The 13084-nt window shown below is 34.0% G+C and overlaps 1 protein-coding gene across 5 annotated transcripts; it reads left to right on the top strand.

The window, feature by feature from the left end:
• Positions 1 to 1977: 1977 nt before the first annotated feature.
• LOC108995817 (protein argonaute 16) lies at positions 1978 to 11487 on the top strand. Of its 5 annotated transcripts, none has more exons than XM_018971447.2 (24): positions 1978 to 2150; positions 3946 to 4189; positions 4272 to 4477; positions 4564 to 4785; positions 4901 to 5037; positions 5132 to 5229; positions 5314 to 5411; positions 5507 to 5675; positions 5788 to 5904; positions 5981 to 6088; positions 6237 to 6299; positions 6441 to 6554; positions 6637 to 6805; positions 6897 to 7009; positions 7109 to 7246; positions 7337 to 7467; positions 7881 to 7946; positions 8701 to 8764; positions 9038 to 9149; positions 9226 to 9299; positions 9749 to 9843; positions 9925 to 9956; positions 10052 to 10235; positions 11315 to 11487. In XM_018971447.2, exons 2-23 carry the CDS (start codon positions 3965 to 3967, stop codon positions 10219 to 10221), a joined length of 2721 nt encoding a protein of 906 aa, XP_018826992.1. In that variant the 5' UTR covers positions 1978 to 2150; positions 3946 to 3964; the 3' UTR covers positions 10222 to 10235; positions 11315 to 11487. The 5 variants fall into 5 exon arrangements, with proteins under 5 accessions (XP_018826992.1, XP_018826993.1, XP_035550255.1 ...); XM_018971448.2 differs by having other exon boundaries at positions 11312 to 11487; XM_035694362.1 differs by lacking the exon at positions 11315 to 11487 and having other exon boundaries at positions 3959 to 4189; positions 10052 to 10611.
• The last annotated feature ends 1597 nt before the right edge of the window (positions 11488 to 13084 follow it).

Here is a 13084-nt window from a genome sequence, read left to right as displayed (position 1 = left end):
CTATATTATGAAAACCGGCTGGAACCGGTCCGGTTTCGGTTCCGTAGTTTCCGGAACCAGACCGGACCAAACCGGACCAGTTGGAAAAAATATGTATATAAATTAATTTTATATATTATACAAAATATTTATATATATAAGTTTTATATATAATATATAATAATATAATAAATTTTTATATATAATATGTAATTATATATCATATATGAAATAATTTCATATTATAATTTATAAATTATAACATAAAATGTTAATATTAAATATGAACATTTGTAATTTGTTTGATTATATGTTATTAATATAATTAAATATAAGATAATGTTATTATAATTTATAAAATAAAAGTTTAATTTTAAAAATGAATTTAATTGATCATATGCTTTAAACATAATATATATATTAAATTATTAATAATATTTTATCATAATAAGTAATATTTTATTTTATATTTTTTACATTTTAAAAAAATCGAAAAACCGGACCGGACTGAAAATTAGTAAAACTGGATGTACCAGTTTAGAAAGGTAACCAGGATGTAATCGGTTTTGAAAAATAAAAAATTGATACATATCGATTCGGTTCTAGATTTTATTTAAAATTAGACCGGTTACCCCGCTACATAGTACTACGGTATACTCACGTGGGGTTTCGTCGCAGGTAATTACTTCCACCGCCAGCTCATCCTCCCTGAAACCGCCTCCTTATGACTACCAACAGGCAACAGCGCAGTACTCATTTCACTGCAGTGCTCGTTGACAGGGACAGACGGTTAGTGGTTACAGCCGGTATTCGTACTATGACCGAAATAGCCCTATACATTTCGTCATAATTTCTGACTCTTCCTTCCTTTCAAGCTCCAGCATCTCGCTTCGCTACACTGACACACTGGCCCGGGAAGAGGAGCGGCCTAAACGGCATGACGTGGCACGTTTTGATGGCGTTGTGCAGCACACAACAAGCGATGAGAGTGGACAAACAAAAGCGTTATGGAGGAGTTAGATTATCGTGGCTCGCGGACCATTGTTGGAACTTGCACGAGCATGGGTTCTCAAAAGAAAAAGCGTTTCGAATCCAGCAACGCATTAATTCATATAATCAGGTTTTAATTAAATAGTAATACAATACAATAATATGGTAATTAGATGCCATGCTTAAGAAATAGATAGATGATAATAAGTTCGTCAAAAAAAAAAAAAGATAGATGATAATAATACGAATTAATTTTAGATAAAAAAAAAGTTCCATTATTTAACAAACTTGAAGTCCAAACTTCTTTTTATAATTAGGATAAGATTATTAAATAAAAAGAATAATATTATATACAGTCATAAAATGTACAAATATCGTACAATCGTTTTGAATGAGAATAAGATTCACTATTAAAAAATTAGCTACTTCTAAAAGGAAATACTGCTTATTGAACTATCTTGCATACTTAAAATCTCTCTAATATTATTTATGAGTTGAGTTGAGATGAAATAAAAGTTGAATTTTGAAAGTTGAATAAAATATTATTAGAATATTATTTTTGTTTTGAAATTTAAAAAAGTTAAATTGTTTATTATATTTTGTTTAAAAGTTTAAAAAAGTTGTAAAAATTATATAAAATAATTTTTGTTATAAAATAATTGTTTTGGTCAATCACATCGATAGAGTGCGTAAATAATATATAAAAATGACTGAATATAATAGAACTCAATTCATAATTGGGATAGACCAAATAGCAAATTTAAAAAATATAACAAGACGGATTGTGCATCTTTAAACCGTAAAAAGCTCCAAACAAAAGAGACCCGATTAGGATCCTTAATTTTGCAACAAATCATGAAGTTATTTCTCAAAAAATTACATACCATCCGAAGGAGAGAGAGCGAGAGTACGTGTTGGTTGAAGTAGCGTAGAGCTACCTCGCAATTGGAGGCAAATAAATTAAGGAGTCCTCAAAAGTCTTCTTAAAACGAAATAAGATTCATTTTCCAAAACGAAGTGGCGCTTTCCCTCCAGGTCTCTTCCTCTTCCTCTTCCTCTTTCCTTTCCCACCCCTCGCAAACAAGGCAACTCCTACTGTGTGTGTCTCTCTCTCTCTCTCTGTGTTTACAGATATACGTATCAGATTCTCACTGAAAACCCTAGAAGGAAACGCTCTCAGGGTACGAATTTCTGCTCATCTTCATCTTTATTCTGCCTTTGTCTTCCGCGTGCCCTTCCTTAAGGAACTTCGCTCGCTTCTCCTTTTTTTTTTATTTTCCTCTCTCGGTGTCGGAGCTTTTTACTTGCTTCTTAGGGGTTTGTTTTGGCTCTTTGTTGGTCTTCAACCTGCTTGAATGGATGTTACGTTATAGTCTTTTGTGTGAGATTTCTGTGTATATTGCTGCATTGTTCTTTATAGCTCCGCTTGATTTCCTATTCGTAGAAGAATGTACTGGTTTTCCAACACTGATTATCTCTAGTTGTTTTGCTTTTTCTATTGTTTCCTCCGTTCTGTAATGTTTGCGTTTTGTTCCTTTTTTTTTTTTCCGTTCTGTGCTTTCTAGTTTTTTGGGTTGGTTTTTGAGAAATAATTAGTGAGTTGTACTCGGAATCATTTCTTCTAATATTTTATATTGTTGGATTTATTTATTTATTCTCTCTGTTCTCCCTTTCTCATTGTTGGGTTGGTTATTGTCGTTGCTTCTATTTCAACTAATTATCTCGTACTTCTCTCTATCTTTTCTAAAAAGTTTTTGTTTAAAAGGCTCTGTAATGTGCGTTTTTGGGCTGGTTTGGACATTTGGAATATCTCATAATTATGTGAATAGAAGGGAAATGATGTGTGAACAACTATGAAATGGTTTGAGTTAAGATGTTTTATTGGGTTTTAGAAAATGAGAGAGAAAATTGAATAAAAATATTATAAAGGTAAAAATTGTTTGAATATAATTTTTTAATATAATTTTTGTTTCGAAGTTTGAAAAACTTGTATTGATTTTTGTATTTTATTTTGAAATTTATAAAAATTGTAATGACTAGGAATGATTAGATGAAAATTTTGAAAATTTGAAATTGAAAAGTATTTTGTGTTTTGAGTGAAATTTGGGAAGGAAATTATGAGCAATTTTGAGAATTTCTCATCTCATCTCATTATCTAAACATGACCTTAGTTTAGTTTACTTGGACTTTTATATTTTGCATTGTGCTAGATAGAATAGAATCTTATGTGATTATCTCAGTTTTTATGCTTGAATATGGTGTTTGAAAAATATTTGTCGTGTTATGATTTTTTTCTCAAGTTTACAATGCCATCAGACGATAGTTATTTTTCTTACACTTACTATGTGTACCGTTCGTTTGTTTCTGTACTGTCAACCTGCCTTGGAAGGAAGGAGTAAGAGATGGGGTTAATCTTTTAAAGAACAAGTGAATAGAAGTTCAGAAATTTGTTTTCATAGGAACTTATGTTGTCTTCTCGTAATTCTAATTGTCTTTGATCTGATGTTCATCATACAGGTGATTGTTTGATCTGACAGGAACTTTCGTAATTCTGCTGACAATGATGATTTTACTATTTTGCCTTTTTTTTTCAATGATTTGACCTTAATTGTTATGTAGATTCTAGCGCACTCGGCATTGGTGCTCATTTGTTTGGTTTTAGAATTATTTTTTATTATGAGAGCTGGAGTGGATTTGGCATCTCTTCTAGCAAGAAAATTACTCATAAATTCCTGACCAAATAATACTTGAATTAACATCAACTGACTTTGCTAACAATTGTAAGTGTGATTTTCTTGACTTCTTTTGTGCTTTTGTTTCTAACTAATGGCAGCTTTTGGTGTATGTAATTAAGGTGGTTTTTATTGTTTCAGCTTTTGATGCTAATAACGCAAGAGTTTCTTTCTGTTTTTCATTTAAGTGAGAATTATCCATTTTTTAACCTGACCGTCGTTGATTTTCACTAAGGACTCTCAGTTTAGTGGTTTAGTGGAAGATGGAGAAAGTAGCTGGTTCTCAAGAAGCTGGTGGGACCCCCCCATCTTTGCCCCCACCACCTCCAGTTGGTCAGCCGAATTTGAAACCAGAACGTGTTGCAACTCCTAAGTATTCTATTATCAGCAGGCGTGGAGTTGGAACCAATGGACGGCGCATACCCTTGCTCACCAACCACTTTAAAGTTTCTGTTGATTTTCAAGATGCAGTATTTTACCAGTACAGTGTATGTTTATATTGTGACTTCTTTCACTTTATGTTGAATCCATTACGTTCCATATTAATGTCATATGCTGAACTATTTGTAGGTTTCTATAACCTCAGAAGATAATAGGGCCGTTGAAGGTAAGGGAATAGGGAGAAAACTGATTGGTCGGCTCTACCAAACATACTCTTCGGAGCTTGCTGGTAAAAGGTTTGCATATGACGGGGAGAAAAGTCTGTACACTGTTGGACCTCTGCCACAGAACAAGTTTGAGTTCCAAGTCGTGCTTGAAGAGTCAATTGCGAAACGGTACATCTGTTTGCAATAAATTACCTAATTATAGCATTTGTGATTCATTTATCTGTACAATTTACATTGCACTCCTTGTTTTGCAGTGGCGAAACTGGGAGTCCTGGTGGCACGGGGAGCCCCAAAGAGACTGGTAAACGGTTTAGACGTTCTCTTCAGTCAAAGACTTTTAAAGTAGAGCTCAGCTTTGCTGCCAAAATACCCTTGAGGTCCATTGCTCTTGCCCTCAAAGGAGCAGCTGAAGACAACAATTCTCAGGACGCCTTAAGAGTCCTTGATATTATCTTGAGGCAGCAAGCTGCTGATAGGTGATTCTCTCTCTCTTTGTTGTATATGTATCTTTTATTTAATGTTTTGGATATATCGGCCATTACATATTGCTGTTTGCTATAACTTTCTTGAACTATGGTTTTGAATTTACAGGGGTTGTCTTTTGGTAAGGCAGTCATTTTTTCATGACGACTCCAGAAATTTCACTGATATTGGAGGAGGTGTACATGGACTCCGGGGTTTCCATTCTAGCTTTCGACCAACTCAGGGTGGCTTGTCTCTTAATATGGGTATAGCACTTTTTCTTGGTTGTTTAAACTTCATGCTCACAAGACTTGACAGTTACTTGTTGGTAGTGCTGCTGTTTTAAATTTCTTTGTGTAGATGTGTCTACGACAATGATCCTAAAACCTGGTCCTGTGATTGATTTTCTGATGGCTAACCAGAATGTGCGGGAACCGCGCAATATTGATTGGTTAAAGGTTAAAACCTGCTAAACCTTGTGTGAAAGATTTAAACTCCAGCGTTGGATTTTATTGAAATTTCAAGCCTGTGTTCATTTTCAGGCTAAGAGAATGCTGAAAAATCTTAGGATTAAGACACTACACCGAAACACGGAATTTAAAATCATAGGCCTGAGTGAGAAGCCCTGCAATCAGCAATTGTATGTGCTTAGTTCTAAAATTATTTTGCCCCCTTCTAGTTTCCCTGTGCTTCACACCTGAATAACTTCCTAACTTTGATCTTACTTTCTGCAAGCTTTCCTATGAAAGTCAAAAATGGCGAAAGCGGAAATGAAGGAGAATCTGTTGAGATCACTGTTCTTGACTATTTTACTAAACACTGTGCTATAGAACTTAGCTATTCTGCTTACCTGCCATGCCTTGATGTTGGCAAGCCAAAACGGCCCAATTATCTGCCTCTAGAGGTCTGGAATATATTATATGATATAATATTGGTATTAACTTCATTTCAGTTTTAACTTCTCTTACCAATATTCTATTTGCTTTCTTTTCTTTCTCCAATTTTCGCTGGTTCAGCTCTGTTTGCTTGTCTCACTTCAACGCTATACAAAAGCATTATCTTCAATGCAGAGGGCATCTTTGGTTGAAAAATCGAGGCAAAAGCCTCAGGAAAGAATACGAATTTTGACTGATGTAAGTTTTCTCTGGCACCTGAGAGGATATTGTGCTTTTTGGATGATGAAATTTTTTTGTTGGCTTAATTTGGCAGGCCATGAGAAACTACCGCTATGATGCTGACCCATTACTTGGTGAGTGTGGTATTTCTATAGAGAAACAATTGACTCAGGTTGAGGGCCGTGTCCTTGAGACTCCAAAGGTATGGACTCACTAATATTGGGGTGTGTGTGTGCACGGGCGCTTGTTGGAGAGAGAGAGACAGACGATGGGAATGTCAAGAAGTGTCTTTTTTCAGTCACTGTTACTGCTTGTGTGCATACTAAGGGATTTGTCTTTGTGATTCACAGTTGAAGGTCGGTAACAGTGATGATTGCATCCCTCGTAATGGGCGGTGGAATTTTAATAACAAGGTATTGCTTTGATGTCCATTACATCCAAAAATAGAGACAATCAATTTTCTCTGTGAGAAAGTTCTGTTTATCCCGTTCTTATTTGCATCATTTACGTTTGATTAGCTGATTTAGATGCAGTCCTGTTTTCTTGCATTGCAGCAACTTTTGAAACCCGTTCAAATTAGCAGTTGGATTGTTGTCAATTTCTCTGCACGCTGTGATACTAGTTATATTTCACGGGAGCTTATCAACTGTGGAAGAAATAAAGGCATCGTAGGTTACAGCACAACTGTTCTGGACCACACCTATTTATCATTCTTTCCTTTGTTTTTAACCCACTCTAATACCTATGCAGCATATTGAACGCCCGCAAACACTGATTGAGGAAGATGCACAAAGTAGAAGAGCCAGCCCTGTTGCAAGAGTTGAAAAGATGTTTGAACAGATGATGGCAAAGCTTCCTGGTGGCCCGCCTGAATTTATCCTTTGTGTCTTGTCAGAGAAGAAAAACTCTGAAATTTATGGTATGGCTTCATTCTCTTTCATGCCTTACCTCTGCAGGATTTACCTTGCCTTTGATGACATGATCAATAAATGTTGTTTTACATATTCAAGGGCCTTGGAAGAAAAAAAGTCTAAGTGACTTTGGCATATTCACACAGTGCATTTCCCCTACTAAAGTTAATGATCAGTACCTCACTAACGTGCTTCTTAAAATAAATTCTAAGGTAAATGTGGAATTTGAGTGTGATATTTACATATTTGTTTGCTTATTGATAATCTACTATAAGTTTTTCTTCTGTTGTCTTTTTCAATCTTTTATATAGCTTGGAGGAATAAATTCTTTGTTGGCCATAGAGCACTCCTCACGGGTTCCTCTGATAAATGGTACCCCTACCTTGATTTTGGGAATGGATGTCTCGCATGGGTCTCCGGGTCGATCAGATATCCCTTCTATCGCTGCGGTAATTTCCTATGCATTTCATTTCTAACATATTGACCAATGGCTGTTTTATTTTTATGTTTTTGCTGCTTCAACATGTTTTTACTTTCAGGTTGTTGGTTCTCGATGTTGGCCACTGATATCAAGGTATAGAGCATCTGTAAGAACACAATCACCTAAGGTGGAGATGATTGATGCTTTGTACAAGCCTTTGGAAAATGGAAGCGATGATGGTATCATCAGGTACATTGAGTTATTAGATATCATCGAGATCAACATTCAATAAAATCATTTTCTGGTTATTACTCATCAATTTCTTTCATAAAGCACCTAAAAATATCTTTCCTACCAGTTATTTTTTGATAAAAAATTCTAAATACATGTTTTGTTAATTAGTATCACAATTAGGCTATTGTATATTGCCCTGTTATATATTTTCTCTTAATGCTTAAATGACCACAGGTTACCATTCTACTTTTAGATTAAATGCTGTCACTGTGCATGAGACAGCTGTGTTTATTCTTTCTGTTTGAATACTTTGAGTCTTCTGCATGTTTGCTAGTATCTTTTTTTCAGGTCCTTAACCCCTATATCAGACAGTCATAAGATGTAATAAAAGATTGTCAAAATTTTCTTAAATTTTTATTGGATTGCAGGGAACTGCTTGTCGACTTCTTCCAAACTAGCAATGGACGCAAACCGACTCAGATTATTTTTTTCAGGTATCACTAGATTTGTTTATTGATTTTGGTATTTTGGTTTATTAAATCATTGGAAACATTTTTTGTAAAATTAAATTGTATTCCCGGATCGAATTCTGTTGAAGCATTAAAGATCAAGTTTAAATTTATCGGAATTTTTGTTCAAATAAGTTGATGATCTCCATCTACCATGTTTAATTTACTGCTTGAGGGAAAAAGAAAAAAACGCCAGAAGAAGCTATGTAAAAACTACATAAATGTACTAATGGCCCTCTGAGAAGACAACGTAAATGGGAAGAGACTGAGATATGTTACACATTCAAAATGCATAGAGAGTAAAACTAGTATTCACAAAGAGGTTTGGTTACGTTCTTTTTTCTATAGTGTTGAAATAACATCCCTTTTCTTGGATGAAAAATCATATCCTTTTTATGCAAGAATGTATTATCTTCTTTTATTTTATTTTTTGGGCCGGAATATAGAAATACTATGTGTAGTTTGACCTGTTTTGGCTTAGTTGTAGAATGAAAGGGTAGTGCTTCTCTGGCTTCTATGTTTTTTTAAATGTTAGGATTCAATATTAACGATAGCAGATTCCTGTAGCTTAGCTTTGTAGCTTTTGCATCTGATGTGATACAATTTAAATTGCTTTGCTTTTGGTGCACATTATGAATTTCTTTTATGAGCATTTTTGTATCAGATATTAGGTTTACTTTTGAGTGTTTTTAATACTCATAACACCTATTTTTCTCTCTTTACAACTCTTTTTTCGTAGGGATGGAGTGAGCGAATCACAATTTAACCAGGTTTTGAACATCGAGCTCGATCAAATTATAAAGGTTCTTAGACAACTGTGACTTTCTTTTTATAATTTTCATATCTAATGTCTCTGTGCATTTAACTTTAGTCCTCGTGGTCAAATCATATAGTTTTCTGCCTCCCATTCCACCTATCAAAAGAAAAGAAAAACAAGTGTACTGCCTATTTCACACAGTATTGTTCTGTGGGGCTGCCATTTTCTGTTAATGTAAATGATGCTGAGCTTAGGATGGTATGCAGGCTTTTGTTCTCAATGACCTTCCACATTTAGATGTTATCTTCTCTAATTACAGGCATACCAGCATCTTGGAGAGGTTGACATTCCCAAGTTCACAGTGATTGTGGCTCAGAAGAATCACCACACAAAGCTATTTCTAGCTGGAGGCCCTGAAAATGTTCCACCCGGTCTGCTACTTTTAAGATACATTATGTACTTATGACCTACTTGGTTTTTTTTGACTTGCTCTCTCTCTCTCTCCAGGGACTGTTGTGGACACAAAAATTGTGCACCCTAGGAACTATGATTTCTACATGTGCGCTCAAGCAGGGATGATTGTAAGTTTTGTTTTTTAAAAAAATTAACTCGACAGGAGTAAATTAATATGCACCTGCATTTGAACTCTGCTTATAGGAATGATAAAACGTAGCATGCAAAGATATTTTAGTGGATTGCCTCTTCATTTTTTCATTAATGTTTTCATCTTTAGAATTTTTTAAGCAAATTGATTCTTGGTTAAGCACTTGGAAACTTTGTTATACCTACTTGCCATATGGGTGTGATAGTATATCAGACCTAAGGGTGGATGCTGAAGTTGTGAATTCAAGACCTACTGGATGCGTGTGTAGATTTTACAAATCAGAAAAAGGAAAAAGGGAGCAAATGTTTTCTGAGTACCAACTGTTTAGGGCTTAGCATGATATGCTTTTTTTCCCTTTGCCGCTTACATATTCTCATTCAAGCAGCTTCCAATCATTCTTTTTGAATGTTTTCTCAACTGGTATAGGGAACTTCTAGGCCAGCACACTATCATGTCTTGGTCGACGAGATTGGTTTCTCTCCTGATGAATTGCAAAATCTGATCCACTCATTGTCATATGTGTAAGCTTTCTAGTTTCATATGTGAGCTGATTCCATTAACTTCTTCAACTAAAGTTATTGTCCACTTTTGGATTATTTCAGGTATCAGAGGAGTACAACTGCAATTTCAATTGGTACTTTCATCACTTTTAGATTATGAAGAGTTAACTTTAACTGCTGCTTTGCTATATATTGTTTCTCCATCTCACTCCCATTTTTCATTGTCCAGTGGCGCCCATATGTTATGCCCACCTTGCTGCACATCAGATGGGGCAGTTCATGAAGTTTGAAGATTTAGCGGAAACCTCTTCAGGAAGTGGCACTTCGGTAGGGAGTATCCCCATTCCGGAGCTCCCGAGATTGCACAAGAGAGTCAGGGCTTCAATGTTCTTCTGCTGAGGCAGTGCTGACAGGTTTCCGTAAATACTCTTTTTGAAAAGAAATATTTTTTGAAGCTGTAGATACATAGGCGGGAATAGGGGTATACTGGTGGGGTTGGAGTTTCGTACACAAATGCAGAAGAAGCAAACTAAAGTTTAGGTTTATATATATATATATATATATATTAAGCGGGCACTAGTGCATTGCCATGACATTCGTGGTTTAATTTAAGACTCGTTTCAGTTAACAACATATATTATAGGAATTACATGTCGGGAACACTGTGATTTCTCACTTTTGCTTGGGTACTTCTTGCAATATATCTATCTTTTGGGGATGTTTACTGCTAAATCTTCATGTGATTATCTATTGATGTAAAGTTTCTATATAGATTTTAAATGGCTATGCAAGAATAATAGACCTATCTTTTGACTCCTGCTCTAGCTACTAGTCTAATCAGATCTGGACCATATTTTAATTTATTTAACACCCCCCCCTACCAAATAAATATAAATATAAATTCTTGTTGGTATCGCCTGTTCCCCTTTACTTGACCTATGAATTGCAATAATTATGCCGCCATAACTTTCCCCACCAACCGTCAACTACCTTCTTTGGTAGAAACGGCAATTTGGGTTTTTTTTCCCCATACCGTTCAGTATCCAAAGAAAGCTCTTCCTTTCTTTCTTTCTTTCTTTCTTGTGTTGAGAATTAAAATTTAGTAACATAGTAGCACACATGGCTTTAGTTGAGCTTTTGGTTAATGAAGGTTGAGATGCAAGATTAATATTATCTTGCTCCTGAAGCCTTATAACGTTGAGGAGTGTCGTGCCTTTGGCATCACCTAGCCTGCAGAAAATAACTAACTAAAATGCAAGGCAAAAAAAAAAAAAAAAAAGGGTCACAGAAAATATCAAAATTGTGCTAATCCCAAGTGGTGAAAATTTAAGTTATTATTCTCTTCAAGATCTAAGATTCAACATCTCGTAGTAGTAAACAATTCTCTTAAATGTATTTGCACTAAAAAGTTTTTAAGAAATCTAAAAGGCTTTTTAGCCTTTGACGTGTGATTATTAATTGTTATTATTTTATTTTATTTTACTTGAAGAAGACATTTGCCTGCTCTCGACGGCCATGGCGCTGCTGGCTGGGCACAAGAACAAGCAAGTTTTGCAGAAAAGCGAAGGCATTAGACTCAGGTGGGGCTCAAATTGTCAGAGTCAGAACCAGAAACTACGTTGACATGTTTGGCTAACGGGTCTTTGTGTGTCGGTGCAATGTAGTTACTACAAGTGACACGACTCTCAAATATTCTTACTAAAATGTATTTATTCATATATTTTAATTTTTTTAATAATTAAAAAAATAACTATTAATAAAATTATATTTTTTTAATAATTAAAAATATTTAAAAAATACTTAAAAGGAAAAAAAAAAAAAAAACGTTTGGATTGGTGTGCATATTTGGAGGAGCTTTGCTACACAACCTCCATCACACTCCACGCTCCACACTTTTTTAAATTTTTTAAATTTTTAATATTTTTTTTTAATTTTTTTTTGAATTTAATATTTTTAAATTATTTTATTCATTATTTATATAATAAATATTTAATAAAAGAAAAAAATAATAAAAATTAAAAATAATGTAGAGTGTGGAGGTTGTATAAATAGTAGGAGGTTGAGTAGATTTTTTGTATTTAGGCTTCGTTTGGTTAGTTAAATACTCTCAACTCATCATTACAACTTTTTCAAATTTCAACACAAAATATAATAAATAATTCAACTTTTTCAAATCTCAAAATAATAATAATATTAAAAAATAATATTCTAACAATATTTTATCATCTCAACTCAACTCAACTCAACTCATTTCAACATCCAAACACAACCTTAGAGTCATACTGTCCAATTCTCTTTGCCCATCTAATTCTAGGACAACAGCTGGCACATTCGGATTGGCTCGCACCACCTGCTTTTGCCATCTCTAACGCAGGAAGTTTTTTTTTTCCTCTCCGGTGTGAAAATGAAGGGTTGGAGAGTGGAGACAAAGAAAAGTTTGGCCCTCCCCCCACCCTCCCTTGCTACCTCATTGGCCAACACTTTATTGCTCACCTTTTTTCCTTTGGACCGATTCTCTCTGTTTACATTAAGAAGATGGAGAGTATTATTTACTCTATTAACTATGATACCATCCTTTTCTAAAATCGTTTTTTCAAATAAATGGATTCTTATAAAATCATGTTATTTTTATAAATCATTTTATTTAAATTATTTTTATTTAAAAATTGTAAAAAAAAGTTGTATATCATCTTCTTTTTATATTGAAAATGAAAGAGAATCTTAATCCTTGAACTCCATCTAGCTTTACTTTACTCTTAAGTTGTCTTTGGATGATGATATGATTTTAAATGATCCGAATTGATTTGTGAATAATAATATTTTACGAGTCTCATTGAAATATATTTGAATGTAAATAGACTGACTAAGATATGTGTTATGAAATAATTTGAGATAGATTTAACATTTTTATAGAAAGTTGTAAAAGTAGTAAGTCTCATCAGTAATTTGTTTGATATGGATTAGGGTTTGTGTTCCAAGTATAACTTTAATGATGAGATGAGATGAAATACTAGTTGTATAGTGATTCCATTAAGGACAATCCTTTAAGATTTAGGTGCCGTTTGGATAATGAGTTGAGTTGAGATGAAAGTTGAAAGTTGAAAAAAATATCATAAGAATATTATTTTTTAATATTATTAATTGTTTTAAAATTTGAAAAAATTGAATTGTTTATTAGATTTTGTATGAAAATTTAGAAAAATTATAATGACAAGAAGAGATGAAATGAAGTACTTTCACTTTTTAATATTGCCCAATATTA

The sequence above is a fragment of the Juglans regia genome, chromosome 10, assembly GCF_001411555.2.
Source record: "Juglans regia cultivar Chandler chromosome 10, Walnut 2.0, whole genome shotgun sequence".
NCBI lineage: Eukaryota > Viridiplantae > Streptophyta > Magnoliopsida > Fagales > Juglandaceae > Juglans > Juglans regia.
This window is presented reverse-complemented; position numbering and strand designations above follow the sequence as displayed.